This window comes from Odontomachus brunneus, unplaced genomic scaffold, assembly GCF_010583005.1.
Source record: "Odontomachus brunneus isolate Ranch 3 - 2012 unplaced genomic scaffold, Obru_v1 Obru_scaffold_023, whole genome shotgun sequence".
Lineage (NCBI taxonomy): Eukaryota > Metazoa > Arthropoda > Insecta > Hymenoptera > Formicidae > Odontomachus > Odontomachus brunneus.
The window spans coordinates 1,572,951-1,591,306 of NW_022639473.1; the positions used below are offsets into that span (position 1 = coordinate 1,572,951).

General features: G+C 44.0%; 1 protein-coding gene across 5 annotated transcripts in view; it reads right to left on the reverse strand.

Moving 5' to 3' along the window:
* Positions 1-287: 287 nt before the first annotated feature.
* LOC116842222 (immunoglobulin superfamily member 10-like) overlaps positions 288-18,356 on the reverse strand; it is a 155,808-nt gene continuing 137,739 nt past the window's right edge. For all 5 annotated transcript variants that reach the window (XM_032811116.1, XM_032811118.1, XM_032811117.1 and 2 more), the window contains 2 exons: positions 11,411-11,550; positions 288-2,681 (listed from right to left, as the gene is read on the reverse strand). In XM_032811116.1, the coding sequence (XP_032667007.1) occupies positions 2,584-2,681; positions 11,411-11,550 (238 nt within the window). In that variant the 3' untranslated portion in view covers positions 288-2,583. The remainder of the gene's footprint in view (positions 2,682-11,410; positions 11,551-18,356) is intronic.

Consider the following 18,356-nt stretch of genomic DNA (forward strand, 5'->3'; position numbering starts at 1 on the left):
GAAAAATGCAGGATGGTAACGACGTAACATATACTTTTGTAGTTTAATCACTATTTTCTAATTATCGCAGATAAAGTTGAGCGATTTACGTGAACTATATATGATTCTCTAATTTTCTATATAGTACCTTAATCATTCAGCTTTAACTGTAATAACTACAAAATATCAAAATTTTGATCCTACTTTTAGCTTTACTATTCTATTTAACATATATTTAGCTTTACTATTCTATTTAACATATATTTTGATATTCTGAAGCCTATAATACAATTTATTATGAATGCTAAAGAAAGTGAAAAGATAAATTTGGAATATCAGAGTCAAAGTAGGAATAAATTGTATCATTAGAATTAAACCTACTTTGTTAACATAACTCTTACTGCGTTGTAGAATTCAAAGTTTAATATAGGATCAAAATTTCGGGTAGTTTATCAAACTGTATGCATTAATGCTACGTACAAAACTTGTATATTTATCACATATATATAGTTGCTATTATATTTTTCTCCGAATGTGCAAGTCGTGCTTGTCGCGCGCGGCACTCTGCTTTAAATAAACATATTCCTCTTGATTCAAAAGGGAAAAAAGTTAGAATAGCAATCCAGTGGATTCCCGATTATTAGTCCACTTCACTAGAAGAGAAATATTCTCTCAGTAAAGGTTTTCCCTTATAATATGAGACTTAGGAACAGGAAATGGCACTTCGCAAATAGAGTTATTCTTTCTGAATGTTAGAATATTTACCTTTTAGAAGAACTCTTGAAACTAACACATAAAAAAATTCTGCTAAGGATAAGATTATGTTTTTTTGGGTGTTCATTAACGAAATATAGATGATATGTAGAGGGATGGGTGTGCGTGAGTGTGTCTGTGTGCGAACGTGGTTCATGACTGTTAAAATTTGAGAGATACCAGACAAATTTCCTCGATTTCTATTGTCTCTCCGTAGGGCGCGATTATGCGGCCGCGTAATTCGCGCGTGAAACGAAAGGAAACTCGCGCACAGTCTATCCGGTTGAATAAATTTGCCCGTCGAACATCGAGATGATCGCTAATCCAAATTCAAACGCCGCCTCATTCGCCGAGCAGCCAGTACGTCGGATTCTCTGGACGGTGTCGTTCGACGAATTCGTTCAACATTTTGGAATTTCCTCTAACTTTCGTACTAAACGTCACTCGCATGCTAAAAGTACATAACATCTCGCACACAATATAAGTTCAACAAATGTATATGTACGTATATGTATGTGTGTGTATATACACATATATAAAAGTATATATATATACAAAAGTATATATATACACGTCTCTCACGTATCTTCGAACTTTGCTTATAAAACGCACTTGCCGCATTCTTCGTAAAACTTCGTTTCCTTCGATCGATGGAAAGCTTTTCGTTGTTATACCCTCCGAACGAAACAAAAAAAAAGAGAAGTAACGAAAATGACACATCAAACTTGAGGAGGGAGCGACACGTTCCACGATGTAATTTATATCTGAATCAGAAACGAAACGTGATGTGTTTACAGCGTTATATCGACAAAAAAAATCGTTTAATAATTAGTTCGGAACAGATGTCGAAAAACCTCGCAATAAGGAGAATAAAACGATAAAAAAAAGAAGAAAAAAAATACATATGAGCGTATTTCGATCGAATCATCGCGCAATTTTTTTACCGCCATTAGAAACACGTGTCGTGGGTAGTCGCGTTTATACATACATAACACACAAACAGGAATTTAATTACCAGCTCTGCGTTTGAACACCGCGAACGCGCGAAATAACGCGTGCGACACCTTAACATTGCGAAAGAGGGAGAGTAAGAGAGGACGAGAAAGGGAACGGAAGAGAGAGAGAGAGAGAAAGAGAGAGAGAGAGAGAGAGAGAGCTCAAGCACGCGATAGGGATGCGAAGAATTTCTCCCTTTCGTTCTTCTCGAAATTCACAGCGCGCGCGCGCGCGCGCGTTCTTCACTCTACGCTGTCAATTCCATGTCGATATCATCTCCCGGGACTGCGATTAGTTGGGAGTAGTTATTTTTACCGAGAGAGACTGAAACGTCGTTACCATAGCCGCAACGCGTTGTCTCGCGGACGCGCGACGAAGTCGCGAGGTAGAAAACCGCGGCGCTCCTAAGCAGGTTTGTGTCTCATCTAAGAGTCGTATGTCCCATCGTATTTCGAAGCACGGAGAACCAACGGGGGTGGTGGTAGTGGTGGTAGTAGTAATGATGATAGCAGCAGCAGCAGCAGCAGCAGCGATGGTGATATCTCTTTCGTTGTCACACGTCGTGGTCTCGTAGTCGCGAAAACGATAGATCCGCCCCGTAATTCGTGCGATCGATCGCGCAGCATCGGCGACGGTGGCGGCAGCTTAGGTCGCCCATGGAGAGGTGAACGGATGATGGTGGAGCAGAAGGAGAAGGTGGTGGTGGTAAGGGAGAAAGAGGGCTCTGTGACACCGAGCCCGAGGTTCCCGCTTCAACAGAATACATTCCCGGGCGCACGAGTCTCTCACCGCGGGGAGGGAGAAAAGTTAGCACCATTCGAATCGCAGGTCCAAAATGCACCGGGGTCATCACGGTCACCTTAAGAGCGACGACAGTGATATCACAACGGTGAAGATAAAGGTCCCTCTCGGGGCCGTGGTACCGCCGTGTTGCATGGCAGCTGGATTCTCCCCTGTAACAGAGCACGGAAATACGCGCGATTAATTCACAACCCGCATATATACATATACATGCACATATACCGCCGCCTTCCTCATCGGCGTTGTCGTACACAGTATGTATTCTTGTTTACGCGGCAAGGGGCGAAAAGTCGAATGATATTTTCGAGAGCGCGGCGAATTTTTCCGAAAAACGAGATATTTACGAAAAATATCGTCGCACGCCCGCGTCCTCGATATTCCGCTGATGTTGCTTCGGCGAGCAAAACGCGGCAGATTAAAGTCGAGTATCATTTTTCCAACGCAAAGGTATCCTAACAAATATATTTCATGAGTTGCGCGGCTCTCAGCGTGGGGCCCGAGGGCGAGGAGCGCGTATATGCGCGTTGTTGTGGTAGTTGGCGTTACTAAATTGTCATCTCTTCAGATAAATCAGCGCGTTCACCGTTACATCGCATGCTTGAAACTAATAACCGCGCGTGACTCTTCGAATCAGAGAAACGAAGAGGAGAAGGAAGGAAAAGAAAACACTCTCGACTTCGAATTTCGTGACGGAGAAAATTTCCGAGAACGCGACAGAGGGGAGGGAAGGGGTTTTTAAAGGAGACACGTTAAGTTAAGTGTAAAATCGCCGACAATAATGGAAAGCACACAATATCTCCACTTCAAACTTCAGCTTCTTCGGGGCCGCTTGACAACCGGTCGACAACAGAAACGGCTTGTTACACAACCGTTTTCCATCGTCCATTTCTTATCTGTCCTGGGATTAAATTTCCGTCCTGTATCTCTTTATCTCCGTATCTAGAAATTATTGACTTTTACGATACTCGTCCGTTCCATTACCGGTGTCTGAATTTACTGACAGCGAAATCGGATGATAAATCGGCAAATTAATACGGCCGATACTCCGGCGTTAAAAATGTTCGTGCGAGGACACTGGTATTTATTATATGTATATCGTAACTAATCTATTTTGCGTTTTAATGAACGAAATATACTCCGCGAACGTGCTCACATGCTCGCCGATCAAACGCGAATAGCGTTTCAATCCTTTTATTTAGCATGTCACACGGGGTTATAGCCACGGTGATAAAAGCCGAGGGATCGGCATACACACGGTGATTGCGACCGGTATTTGGCTGCAAAATTGCCGAAAAATTCAAAATATAAACGCGAACTCGGCCATCGATAAAATCCATAGTGAAATATCAAATGCAAAGCAATCCTACAGACCGACCGTCGCGCGTAAAAGTGACAAAAACTGTGGTCCGTACGAGTCTCGCAAATGGTCGATCGAAAACCAACCATCGTGTAAACGCGGAAAAAATTTACCGCATTTAACGCTGTTTACGTGGCGAGCGTGACGATCGCGAGAAAAATTATCTCTCCTTTGTTTCGTGTTCAAGTGAGATGACACGCGATTACCGCAGCAACGGACACAAAGTGCACTGATCGTTGAGGTTTATTTATTCGATGAGAGTGTTAATGATAGAAAAGAAAATTGGATTTATCGACTCTCTTTCTCTCTCTCTCTCTCTCTCGTGTAACTATTTCGCTGTCGATTATTCGCCATTGTTGCCTCCGATTTTTCCGCTGTACACATCTGCCGAGCAGATAGACGTCACAACGCGCGTGGATTTGTAACAATTTATTTATTGTAGAAACGCGATTCTAATAACTGTCGGCGCATTCGCATGTTGAATGCGTTTTATCATCCTCCACGTGTGCAAATATATTCAAACGCCACGGCTGTATATTTGCGACTTGCAAATTTCGCGCATAATCCAATAATGCAATTGTAATCTTCTACATTTAATTAACAATTAACAAATTCGCGACGCGAATCAACAAGATAGGCCTTAATAAATTCTACAAATAGCGGCGCGCAACACGATACATTGAGCATCTTGATCGCGTGACGAATCCCAACCGAAAGGATTATATTACAAGATTCGGAATGTGTATTCGTCGGATCACGCTGCCGCGCGTGTACAGCTCTTCCTTTCCACTTCTTCTTCTTCCACTTCTTCTTCCACCACTCATTAACTCTGTAGTTTCTCTTTACATTTTCGCTGCAACCGAACGTGAAACGTTTACCTCAATCGACTCGAAAGTTTCCGCGAAGTCGAAAACATGCTATCCACGTGGCACTCTTGGCGGCTAGTCATACAAACGGCCACCCTTCCCAAGATTCAATTAAACGCTGCCGGTCGGAGAAAAATTTACAACTCTGTTTACGCGCGTTCCTAGTAAACCGGCTCTTAATCCCAGGATCCCCGTCCCGTTAATTGAATCGTCCGGATCCTCACTGAGACGTCCTATCTTATTGAGAACGCTTTCGTTAATTCGCAGAAGAAATGGAAGTATATTCTCAATTCTATTATTCGCAATTGTATTATTCTCAATTCTAACGCTCGCTCTGGCTCGGGAGCAAAAAAGGGAAAAACGAAAAAAAAAGAAAATTCGGAGAAAGAAAGAGACACAACCGTCAAGTAGTACGCGTCAACAATAAGACGGATGTGTTAACGCGTCACACGGGTGTATTTTATTTAGCCGGCCGAAATCTATTCAGCCTGCGCGCGGATTATGCAGAATAATTCGCGACGGCGCTCGATCTCTGCTTAATTACAAATTAATTAGCCGATAACTCATGCTACTCGCATACATATGCGATGCCTCGTAATATCGCGTGCAAATGCGTCGTAATTTCATTGACTTCGCTAATCACGTTGCGCCGACGTACCGTGTACGAGCACGCGCGCGCAGCCGTACGATGCTCTCTCGATCCTTCATAAATCCAACTACTGCCGACCGCTGTAATTCCGATTGTTCGTTCGCGAAGAATCAAAATTCGAGACTTAATTCTTTCGGTACGGCGAGTATCCGTCACGCATAATGTATGTTCCGTTGGCTGAGAACAACGGAACGCGAGAAAATACGTAGTGGGACGCGAAAATCGCCAACATCTGCATGTAATGTGTAGGGAGAAACGTCCAGTAGCCGGCACTCTGTATCTGTTCTCGGCACTCTTGCGCGGACGTTGCTGAGTATTAAGGTGTACGAGGATTTAAAAGAAAACGAATAAATAAATAATAAGTATCAATCAATAAATAGCATAGACCTGCATAATAAAGAGTCTTAAAACATGTTTGAGCAAACGAAATAGTTTCGTAGGTAATTTTGTGCGCTAATTTTTTAGATAAATGAGGTTAAAGGTGTAAAAAATGACGATTTTGGCTTTATACATTTATTTTAGTGAGTCTAAATTTTCTTTAATATATCTGATAGTGTCATCGTATAGTTACTAATCTTCCTTTTTAAAATTCTGTTTTAATCGTCTCTGTGTGAGATAATTTATTCCCGAGATATATTACTTTAAAGATATTAAAATTATGTATACGCGTGCAAGATATAACATCAAAAGTGGTATAATTGGCTAACACATTATTCTAATTTAAGTATGAGTTTCGGATTTACGAGTTTTGGGTTTATGGATTTCAGGTTTGAGTTTTGGATTTTTTGGGGGGTTTTTGGATATCCATTTGTAATTTTAATATCTTTAAAATGGTACATTTCGGTAACAAAATATCGCACGAGGAAGATTAAAAATGGATTTTAAAGAAGAAGACTCGTACTATGCTATGACATTAACAAAAATTCAAAAAAATTTGGTGTCTAAAATAAATACATGAAGTTGATTAAAATTGTCATTTTTATGCATTTAATCTCATATATTTGGGAAACCTGACGTGATGCGCAAATTCTGAGATCAAATTTGAATTCAGCGCACAAAATTACGTGGGAAACCATCAAACATCAAACATCAAATATCAAACATCAAAACCATGCAGACCTATATAATCAATAAATATTTAATAAATTTCCGTATCTACCTTAACAGTTGATGAGGTACCCGAGCAAAGGTCGAAAATTGATGAGTGCCGACTACCGAGTTTTTCCCCTATCCTCTGATGAAATTCATATTAACTTGAATACAAAAATTTTAATTTTTTTTAAATAAATAAAGATATCGTAACAAAGATCTACCGTACAAATATATATCGTATGAGCCATATATAGTAATGGCTTAACGAAGAAAAATATCTGTCAACCGAAGTCGACGTGCGGCCGTATGCGACTATTCAGCGATCGTCGAATGTAATCGAGCCGAAAAGCTTCATAGAAACGATTTTCTTTTTTTTTCTCTTTCGTCATGTCGCGCTGTTCGGTCGAAAGTAACGACCGGGACATTAATCGGTGCAATCTCACGGTCTTGCTCAGAAAAGGAGCATCGATTTTAATTCGCACCGACAAGCCGGGAATTGTATAATATGCCGACGCGCAACACCGCGCGATTAATCGCGCGGCGGCTCGGGGGTGCGATTTCCTCCGTCGCGACTCTGCGGACGGCTGCCGGGCCGGGGAGGATTTAAAGAATCGTCACGGTGGAGAGAAGTGGATGCGAAATGAGCTGTCAAGCGGCCTCCGGAGATTCTTTCTGTGTGTATTATACATGACCGCGTCTCGCGCGAAACCTGTTAACTGCGTCTCTCACGACGAGCGAGAAAGAGAGAAAGAGGGCTTTGCAAACTTCTCACGCCCGGCCGTCGGCGACGTAACGCGACGAGCACGATGAGGGAGAGAGAATGCCGCGAACTTAGCAGCCACTGCGATGCCGAAGAGGCGACACGGCAGACTTCCGTGTCACAGAAGGGATAGAGGCGGGTCGACGTGTAGCCCTCGCGAAGCCTGCGGCCACGATTATTAATGGGCAGGGCGTGACACCCCGCGAAATAACCTCTCGGAGCTGGCTTCCGTGCCAGGAGCGAGCGGCCGACCGTTCACTCTATATCTAGTCGCCACTGGATGTGGCGTTCCCTCGTAGGCATTAACCGGGCCAAGAAGCGCTCATTTCGCGAGAACGAGCCGGCCGGTCGTCCCGGACGTTTCCTTGCACCTTTCCCTCGCTGTGGATTCCTTTCATCCGGATCCACAGCGAAAGAACGGAGGAACGAACGGCGGCCTGGACGGGGTCTTAACGCAGTGTGTTTTACCGTTTAGTTTGTTTCTATTCTTTTTTCGCCGAGCTCTGCCGCAAACGATGGCGCTGCCGCTTTTATCCGGGCTCGCGAATTATCGGCGAATCTTCGATTCTACTAAACGAAGCTTACACACATATATATCGTGACTTAAACGTACTTTAGCTAAAACGGTCTTACCGACAGTAATCTTCTACTAGGAACGCGCGGAGAACGATAGGGGCGAGATCGCGAGTTGGGAAAAAGAGCGAGAGGAAGAGGAAGAAAAAGAAGCAGAAGTTGCAAGAGAAGGAAAGCTGCTGCAACGAGGGACGTCCTCGAAGCGAAGTACGTTAAGATAGCGCCGGGTAATGTGCTTCGTCTCTATAGCGGCGCTCGTATTTAATTAATAACCGTGACATATCTCGAGGGTAATTAATTACAAAGCGAGGTAGCCCGGTACATTATTAAAGGCATATTAATTATAAGAAAAGGAAAAGAACTACGAAGGATGTACGAGCGTGTCACGCGCTTCGCCGAAGGAGAATTAAAGTCACGACTTCCTTTTTTCGCTCTTAGACGTTCTACAGGCGGCGGCGGCGGCGGCTTCTCTACTTTCTGCAGAACGGCCGCCCTGTACAACACTGCGATGCATCCGCCAACACACAGGTATACGCACACAGAGTGCGGTTTTCATTTGCATAATAAACTAAAGAATCCTCAAGTACGTTATACCGGAATATTAACGAGTCACGAACGGGTACGGCATCGCGGTGGGGCATACTTTGCCGCGCATTGTTTATCACGCGAAAATGTAATGTTCGCGAGAAACAACTTGGCTATCTCGCCTAGACTTTGGCAGAAGGTAACGCACGCGTGATACGACGATTTCTCACAGCGTTATCGTCAAAAGCGGCTTTGAGCCGCAGCTTACGAAGCTATTACCGAACCGGCAGAACGGAACGTTCACGAATCTAGCCATTTTATGCAAATGTTCGCAGGCAACGAAGAAGAATCGATCGCTCATCCTAATGCCATGTGAATCGTGGCATTAGGATGCGGCTCGGGTAACGATCGTGGTCGAAGACGACCGCGGCGAGCCGCGGCTTTCGCGAATTTTACTCTCTCCCTGTCTCTTCCTTCGTCTCTCTCTCTCTCTCTCTCTCTCTCTCGCGCACGTGCGGACGTCATTAGCGTCGATCACATGCATAAACGGATAGACGAAACTGCGGAAGTGGGAAACGCGCGCTTGACGATGCAGCGCGCACCGTCGTCGTTGACGATGAGAACGGCTGCGAAATTTCAGGACGTTGGTCGACTCTCGCCACGGCAAACTATTTTCGAATGCGAGCCTCGAGCGTCCGACTACTTGTCAAGCAAATTTGCATTACTTCCAGTATTATGATCGCTCTTGTAGTTACCGGCATACAACGCCACCGGTAATAACTCTCTCCGACTTGCGCATTCCGCATACTCATCGTGACGACAACGGTGGCTCGCACTAACTCCATCTGGCTGTCGTCGCGTCTTCGCGGGCGCGTTGCGGGATAATGTAAGACACTTGTTTTTGCCGGTAATATGTATTCGAAGAGAGAACGCAGTCGAGGACTCGTCTGGTAAAACCAGAAACGAGACCTCCTGTTGTGCGCCAACGAACAAAATGTAAGTGCGACGTAGTGAAGAGACTTTCTTTTTCGTAGAAAAAGAAAGTCGCGCGCAAATAGTGATCCTCGTGATCGTGGCTTTTTAATGTCTCTACGAATTCGCGCAATGGCAATAAACATTCGCGGAATTACACGTTTTCTCTCGTTAACCCGCTCGAAAGAAACCAAACGCAGATTATACGTCACAAGCAGACATTTCTGTGGTCGCTTTCTTTTCCTCCTCCCTCCTCTCTCCCTCGTCAAACTTCACCGAAAGGATCGAACTCTCGTATTGGACCGACTTAAGGTAATCCGCCGTAAATAATGCACATCAGCTAGATGCGGCGTCTCTGAGCCGCTCTGCCCCGAGCGCGAAAAGCCGCCGTGAAAACTCGTTGAGCTCCTTCGCTATAAGTTCGAAAGACGTTCCCCAGGCCGCGATATCGACCGTCTTGCAGTGGCATCGCCCATCCGCTACTATAAAGCTTGCGTTTAGCGGCATTTCGCGCGGGAGCACGCGTCATCGACTCGACTTTTCCTACGTGCTTTTCCTCCGTGTTGCGGAAGTTTCGCGGTTTACGTCGTTTAAAAATAAAGAGGGCTGAAGAGCGAGCGTTATTCAACGACGTATCAAACATGTGTACGACGCGCCGTGAATCGCTCATCGGAATTGCGGAACAATCGTTCGGGTTAACCCACTTTCGCGAAAATACATATTGTCGATATAAGTTAGGACCAAATATATTTAGTCGTTCAATCGAGCCGGATTAATTGGACTGAGATTGATTGACTTCGTCTGCCTCTATCAATCTTCATTCACTCTAATCCCATCTTGGAGACCGGTCTCTTTATTTATTCGACGTTAAACATTCCACACAACACGCCAAGCTACAATGCAATTTTCGCGTTAACAATCTCTATCTATGAACACGGTAAATTAAACCCACGGTTCTATCTCTCATCGCGATGAGACTCACCCATGTTCACATCGCGCAATTGTAAAACGTAAGAATTAGTACGTCCGAGAATTATGTATACTTTTTTAAAAAAGACGTTAATTTGACTATGCAGCGAGAATGAGAGAAATTACAGAGGGAAGAAGAATTCTACGGCAGCGCTCGGCAGCGCGCTGAAGAAAGAAATAGGTCAACGTGGATATTCAACGAACTTTTCTATGAATACTCCATACACCGTATTAGACGGAAATCGGAGCATACGAAACAGCACGGTTAGCCACGAGCAGGAAAAAAGTCTTGGGCGAGTCTATACACACACACACACACACACACACACACACACACACACACACACGTATTATGTATTAGCCGGAGTCTTCGTTTTACCGTCATTTTCCCCTTCCCCCCGCCCTCTTCCCCATCTACTTAATATCGCGCGGTGCGTTATTTTCCCGGGTCGGCACCGTCAAAAATGTCATTTAGCGCAGAAACGTCGTCGACAAAGCGGAAATCGAGACCGCGCCACGACGATCACGAAAAGCGATCGAACGAGCCGTCAACGACAGCGCCTCCGTCCGTCGGCTGCGACGCCTAGCAGCCGGTTATTTACCCTGATGAAATCACAGCTTTGTATTCCTACACGATCGATTGGCGTGAGATGTGTAGAAGAGAGAGAAAGAAAAAGAGGAGACGGACCGAATGCAGTGGTCTCCTCTTTCTCTCTCTTTCTCTTTTTCCTTCCTTCCTCCTCCCTTCTTTCTTTTCTCACTTTCGCGGAGTATAAGGAAGGCGAGCAAGGCGAGAAACGGAAGGTGGTGAACACAGGAAAAGAAAAGAACGACTAGTAATAGGCATTGCCGCGCCGTTGAGAAGCTGTGGAAAATCAATTATCGAGCGTGCGTAGGAGTGGAAAATTATATCGATAGACGTCGAACGCCGAGGTTGGCTGACTCTACCACCCTCCATGTTCTCCTTCCACTTGCCCAGCTCTCCCTGAACGCGTTTATCGGTAGCCAACAGAGACCACCGTCGGTCCTTTGATTACGGCTCGGAGTGTGGTTTTAACGCGCACAGGAACGCACAGACCGCTCGCACTTTCGCGAGAGCACTCGCGCCAGGAACATACCGTTTAGTACGTGGACGGACACCATAGTCGCTGCTGCTACATCCGCCAAAGCGCAGCTGTAGTTTCCGCTGTCCTTTTTATTCGCGTTCGCGATGTAGAGTCTGGATACCGCGCCGGCTGCACCCATATCCGTCTTAACACTGGAACAGAAAAGAATTCTCCGTGAAAATCTTCTATTGTCTATTGTCGCATGTGCCTCGACGTCGAAGTGAAAACCGGATGCCTCTTTGGAACATACGGCGGTTCCCCGCACGGAAGATGAAGCGTAACAATGCGTAGCTCGCGAAAATTGTAGACCTAAGCACGACTTCATTGTTGGCTCTAGTTAAGTTTTACAAGGAAATGCAATTTACAAGGGATGCTGGCAAAACCTTTTTAACAGACAACCTATTTTGACAAATTTCTGACTAAAATCACAGAAAATCGGTTTAGACTCGGCCGAGACTCAAACCATTTTTGACTTGTTTAGTGAAGACTCAAACCATTTTGGTTCGAATCTCAATTGAACTGATTTTATTGGAATTTAAGGATTTCGTTATATCGCGTGAAAATATAATAATAAACACATGACTTTATTCTTAAATAATATAAGTTTTTATTAAACCTTAGTGGCTTATGTGAAGAACGGCACCACATGTGGCCCTACATGAATCTTTCGATTCCGACCCTTTTATCATATCTTTAAAGTGGTTCGAAGAATCTAAAAATTCACGGATATACTTTCAAGTTTCTAGAACTTTCTATTGAAAGTAAACTAATTTAATTTCAAAGTGTTTTTATTTTTATTGTGTTTTATTACAATCTATATGTAATATAATATATAAAATAATATATACTATATATATTTTTTTTTTTATTTATTTATATAAAGTCTGTCTCTCTATATTTTATTAATTTTTTTTATTAATCTTCAAACTCTTTTATTGATCCGGGAAATTGTGTAAGAATGAATATGTAAGATAGTGTGTAAGTAAAGGCGAAATACAGCGTTAGGTAGGAAGATAGGATTCGAGGCAGAGAGATGCATAGGTGATTGAGGTATAGTATCATAAGGAACAGGTAGTTAGAGTAGTGTAGGTACAAAAGGAGGACGAGAATTGGTATCGTAATGCAGAGGGAGTTATCGATAAAGGAAATGTATAATAGATGGTAAAAAAAAGATAGAAGCGCAGAAGAGAAAATATATGGTATCGTCAGATGGGATACAGAATCAAAATAAAGATGTACGATAGAAGGATGGCATAAGGACTAGTAGTATAACGTAAATACTGTGAAAGTAAGAAGGATAAGGTACAAAGAATAAGAAGAAAGGATATGGAAAACTCCTTCTTGTCGCTTCCGAACGGCATCTCTGAAAGCTGAAAGAGACATAGGAGATGAAGAAAAAAGCAAAGGAAGCACTTCACGGAATTAATAGGAAAAATAGAGTGGAGTAAGGAAACTAACGAGATATGGAAGAAAATTGGTGAAGAGAAGATGAAAAGGAAATAAGGAGAACAGATTGGATAGGAAGAGGAAAGATAAAGGAATAGATATACACAGTTGAAAGAAAGAATAGAGTTAGGAGTATGGCACTGACAGGATTGGTTTATATAGGGAATTTATCATCCGTATACGGATGAAGGATATTTTTTGCTCCATTTCACTAAGCTGTAAATAGATTAGTAAATTACAAACAACTACTTAACTAAAAGTATCTATTTGATAAAAATGGGAGAAAAGCTCCGTTAAAATTCACGCTTGACGCACGTACGTGACGTTTACGTGACCATGTCACTTTTAAACTTATTCAAGAAAAAAAAATAGAGCAAAGTTTGGTTTAAGACTTTAAAGCGTCTTGGAGTCTACCAAATTAAGCTGATGAAATAGAGCATTCAAGGGAGGAATGAGAGAGAGAGAGAGAGAGAGAGAGAGAGAGAGAGAGAGAGAGAGAGAGAGGGGGAGAAAGGCAAAGAGGATGTTCCGCGAACGAAGATGGAAGAAAGGCGTAAATCAAGTAGTTCACCCTCCGGCAGCTGGCCTTGACAGATCGAGTATTCCACCCGAGCTTTCTTACCCCCCGAACTCGGGCGTAAAGAAAGAGAACAGAGTAGGTACCGTACGTTGCATACGTCCTCGCAATAGTACGCCGTTCGTATTAATTTCGCACGGTATTATCTCGTTCAAGTTGCATTACTGAAGCATCAGTTACATAATGTCTCGCGATAATGGCAAGTAACGTGTTTGTTGCCAAGCCACGTAAAAGTTTCGAAAAATTTCTCCGCTGCGAACCTCTTGAGTTACGTTTGAAAGGAATTGGGAAGGTACTGGAGACTGAAGAAAACTACTGCTGCTGCTGCTATTGTATCAACGGTAGCAGCGGAGGATAAAAAGAAATGGGGAAAAACGCGTTATCCCGCTTCAAATTTTCGAATGATGTTTAACGATGCGTGGCGTAGTTACTGTAGACATCGCGCATACGTTATCCATGAAACAGTTTTATAACTCAGACGAACATTGCCGCAGCGGTTGAATTTAGTACAGGTGTAATTTTCCCTTTCTCTTTCTCCCTCTCTCTCTCTCTCTCTCTCTCTCTCTCTCTTTCTCTCTCTCCTCTCTCTCTTTTCTCTCTAATATAATTTTTCGACGTTAGATATATTCGTTGCTTTAATTATTTTTTTTTCAATTGCACGAAACTATTGTGACATCGTTATATGCAATCGTCGATACATATATGTAACTATATTTACGATAATACTCCTTCGCTCTCTATGATAATAAATCTAATTGGACACATAACTAGCAACTACTGAAATCCAAGTCGGAGACTTATTCCATCCTGAAAGCCAGGATTACGTCAAAAGCGCGATTTCGTAAAGAAAATGGGGCAGAGATCAAAATACAGGCAGGAATTACGGCGGGACTGGACCGCGACGCGAAAAGAAGCCGGATTTTAAAAAGGCGAGCACTGAAGGAACAGTCAGGCATACCCGCGATGCCGGCAGAGACAAAGGGGAAGAATGCGGTGGGGTAGAAGTTGGAGACCGCTTAAAGAATTCATTCGAATGGCTCAGATGCTGCACGATGCATCTCGTTGTCCTTTCCCGTCTTGTCTCGGCGACCAGCGTGCTCCATCATCCCGCCAAACCATTGCGGCGAGGTCCTTTGAGAGCAATGTGTCGAGCACTTTCCCAAGAATGCAGGCAAGCATTCGTTGTTAGGACGTTAAAAGCACTTGTTGCCACGCCATTATCGTTACCGTTGACACCGCGCCGCGTTTCCGGCTTTTTCAGCTCGCACCTCGCGCGTACGTAAGCCACCTGAGCTCGAATTCCGACGCGAATCGTGCAATACGTACCAGCGGACGACGACGACGACAACGACGACGTCGCAAGAAGTATTAATAGCCTTTAATCTCCGTCGTGAGAAACGTGCGAGATTTCGCCGGCGGAAAGAGGAGGTGAGAACACAACGACGATCTTAATCGCCTCTTTTTAAGATAAGAATCGAGACGTTCAGTGTGTCGAAACAGAGAGATATCTCTCGGAAGAGCGACGGGAGTGGGAAAGATGCACGCCCGATGGCAAACGGAATGGAATGCTGACCAGAGCTATTCGTATGCTACATGCACAAGAGGTCGTGTTACCTATCAGAAGGCCAATGTAGCAGGTCGCGTAACATTGATCCACTCGTTCCGCCATGGCCGAAATTTTCCAACGATTGGCATCCGGGGACAGATCACATGCCATTTGCCATACCCACGACCACTCTCGCGCATAGCGATATACATCCGTTACATCACCTGCGTGCCACATAGTGTCGCTGCGTGTGACGTACGAAGAGATGAAAAAAGACAGAGTGGGAGAGGAAGGGAGAAGGAGCGTGCATATGCACGTCGTGTATACATCGCGTATAAATATTTGTTTTATTATATTTTATTTAATCGAAAAGGCGCGTTCTCTCGAATTTATCCCCCGATTGTTACGTCAACGTGTCATTGTTCTGTCTGCGGCCACTAAAACATGAATAAATTGCTGCTGCAGCAGAATCCGGAGATAGGCAGGGCTAAATCGGTGATGCGGGAGATTAAACACGGTCCGTGCGAATCAACGGGCACAGTCGCGTGAATTTTCAGAATTTTTACGCGTGTTGTGTTCGCACTTTGCTTGTCGCTCGCGAAAAAATAAAATCCGATGGTATTCCTCTGTACTTGTCCCGTTTACGTCGCTTTCCCTCCTCCACCCCTCTCCCCTTTGCCACTCTACATCCTCTACGCCAGGAAGAATTTAATTTCGCGCATTGTTCTTAGCTCGCCTGTATTGCACGGCATATCAGGCGATAGGAAATACCCGCGAACGAAAAATCTCTCTGAAGATATGTGTGTCTCGAAGAGATATGCGATATCACCGACGTTGTAATAAACGAACCGCCGCCACCGGTGCAATCGATTCTCCCGCGGATTTTCGTCGTTTCACTCGTCGGTTACGTCTCGCGAGACCGGATGTATATAAAACTGATTCAATTATTCCCATACTATATGTTGTCGTTTGAGTTTAAGGGATTGGACTACCTTGAGGTTAAGAATAAATCCGGAACGAAGGTGAACTTCAAGAAAAATATACTTTGCCGCAATGGAATAGGGAGTATCTTCAAACAAAAGAAATATTTATGTAATACATCATTGGAATTATCATTTCGACATATATATATATATATATATATATATATATATATACAAATTAATTGTAACCCATCTTTAAAATTATAACAGACTCGCCAAACCATCCAAATCGAGACGTCAAAGTAAGACATCTTAAATATGATTCAAATAAAAATGAAATATTTAACTTAATCTGTCAAAGTATCGATCAATTATTACCATGAAGGTGTCCGCTATTCTATATGACATATGGCACCTTTATCACTTGTCATTTCGACGTGCCTGAGACGTCAAAGTCTCAGGTCTGTCGCACTTTTAAAGATGAATGACAATTAATTTCAACATATTCAGAAATAGTAGTTTAAATTATGCATTATACTAACAGTTTTATCATTTGGGGATACTTCATTCCATCTTGCGTTAAAAAATACTTCCGAAGTTCACTCTTATTCTGCGCCTTCCGAGCCCATCACTTGAAATAAACAACAAGATTCTCTCTCCCAGTCTTCACTTCCCTCTCTCTCTCGTTCTCTCGCTCCTTATGCTACTACACGGCATTGTACAAGTAATATTTATTGCCTTTGTCTGCGTGTTTTGTGCACTTTGACTTTTTTGCAACAGGTACTTAGATTTACTCAGAGTAAAGATGTTCAGTTGCTCACCCTAATTAAGTCTGTCGGCGAGGTCGCGTCGCATTATTTCCCGATACGTATGGGAACGGGTCGCAAAGGAAGGAGTGCGTTATTTCTTCGAATGCAATCTACATAATTCGCGCAATCAATATAACACTTTGGTCCGCGTTGCTTTTTATCGCGGTACCTCGTGTATGCGCTCGCAAACCAAACCGTCAGCTTATCGCATACCGAGCCATTCGGGCAGAGAACTATTCCGGTCTGGTCTCCCCCTTTCCCTATCTTTCTCTCCCCCTTTCTCGTCCTCTCCCTCTCTCGCGGCCGGACACAGTTTTTCCTCGCCGCGCGGTGGAATTTAATTCGAGCATAGAGCGCGAAATTTATCTTCAAATTCCTGTACACGCAACTTCGCCCACTCACGAGCTCCACCTCCTTCGCGTTCGACCTAGAAATTTTTTTCGCACCGCTTACGGATTCGCAGTGAATTTTGCAGCGGCAGTCGAGTGGGTGAGGGAGATTTAAGAGTTCGCGGTTCGTTTTGTTTCTCTCGTCGTCTCTTCTCCTCTCTCTCTCTCTCTCTCTCTCTCTCTCTCTCTCTCTCTCTCTCTCTCTCTCCTCTCTCTTCTTTCCTCTCTTCTTGTCCTTTATTTTTAGACGGCGGTTCGCATGAACGAAACGACGCGTGAGTGCGAACGCGACTACGAATACGAATGCGTGCATCTTTTAACATCAGAACCGAGCGGAGCAATAAGGACACGTGGCTTCGCGAGAGTCGTAAAAGGGTTGTCGCGTAAAATTCGCCCGCTCGTTGCGGAACGCGCAACGAAATAGAAAAAAAGTGCCCGGGGAAATGCACTTTCGCGAGTCCATTACGCGGAGCCAAATGTTATCGCGAGGATTCGGAGATTATTCGGTGAGATTTGCATCGTGCCGGTTTCGGAACTGCTGTGTCTGTCTCGCTCGCGAAGAAATTCAACAGCCGCATCGCGAATTGCACGAATAGTTCCGAAAGGGTGGCTGAGAGAGGCTGAGAGAAGAGACCCTTCGCCTTGAAATTATGGATCGTATTTATTCATTCGAAGATAAAGGAGATAAAAGAGCAGCATCCCTCTCGCTTGTACACATACAAGAAGCGCCGTCAAACTGAATTCGTACTACGAACTCAGGGGCCTGGCCTGCTGTTTCTTCTTTTGTTCTTCATTTCGAGCTATAAGTACTCTTTTCCTTCTCATCCTCCTCCTGCTCTTCTTACTCCCCCTACCCCTTCGCTCGCTCGCTCGCAGGGCCAACAAAGTCGGGCGATTTCATCAAAGCTTGAACTCAAAAGATTTCCGCCTTTGCACCCGTTTCATCCGGACCTACGCTATTACATATATTTACGAGTTTCCAGCGAGCTCCGATTGCTCTGTTACAACGAGAACAGCATTGTGCCGATATTTCTGTGTGCAGTTGGCATCCATAAGAATCTCCGTACTACAGTCGCGTTTTCCTTTTTTCGTTTCTACAGCAAGCGAGTGTCTTCGTTAGAAATGAGGATCCAGCGTCCCTCAATCTCCCGCGCAACTTACCGCACGGCGCAAGTCGTTAATGTCGAAAAGTTCAAACGTCTCTTATATCGGCGACACGATCTCTCTCTCTCTCTCTCTCTCTCTCTCTCTCTCTCTCTCTCTCTCTC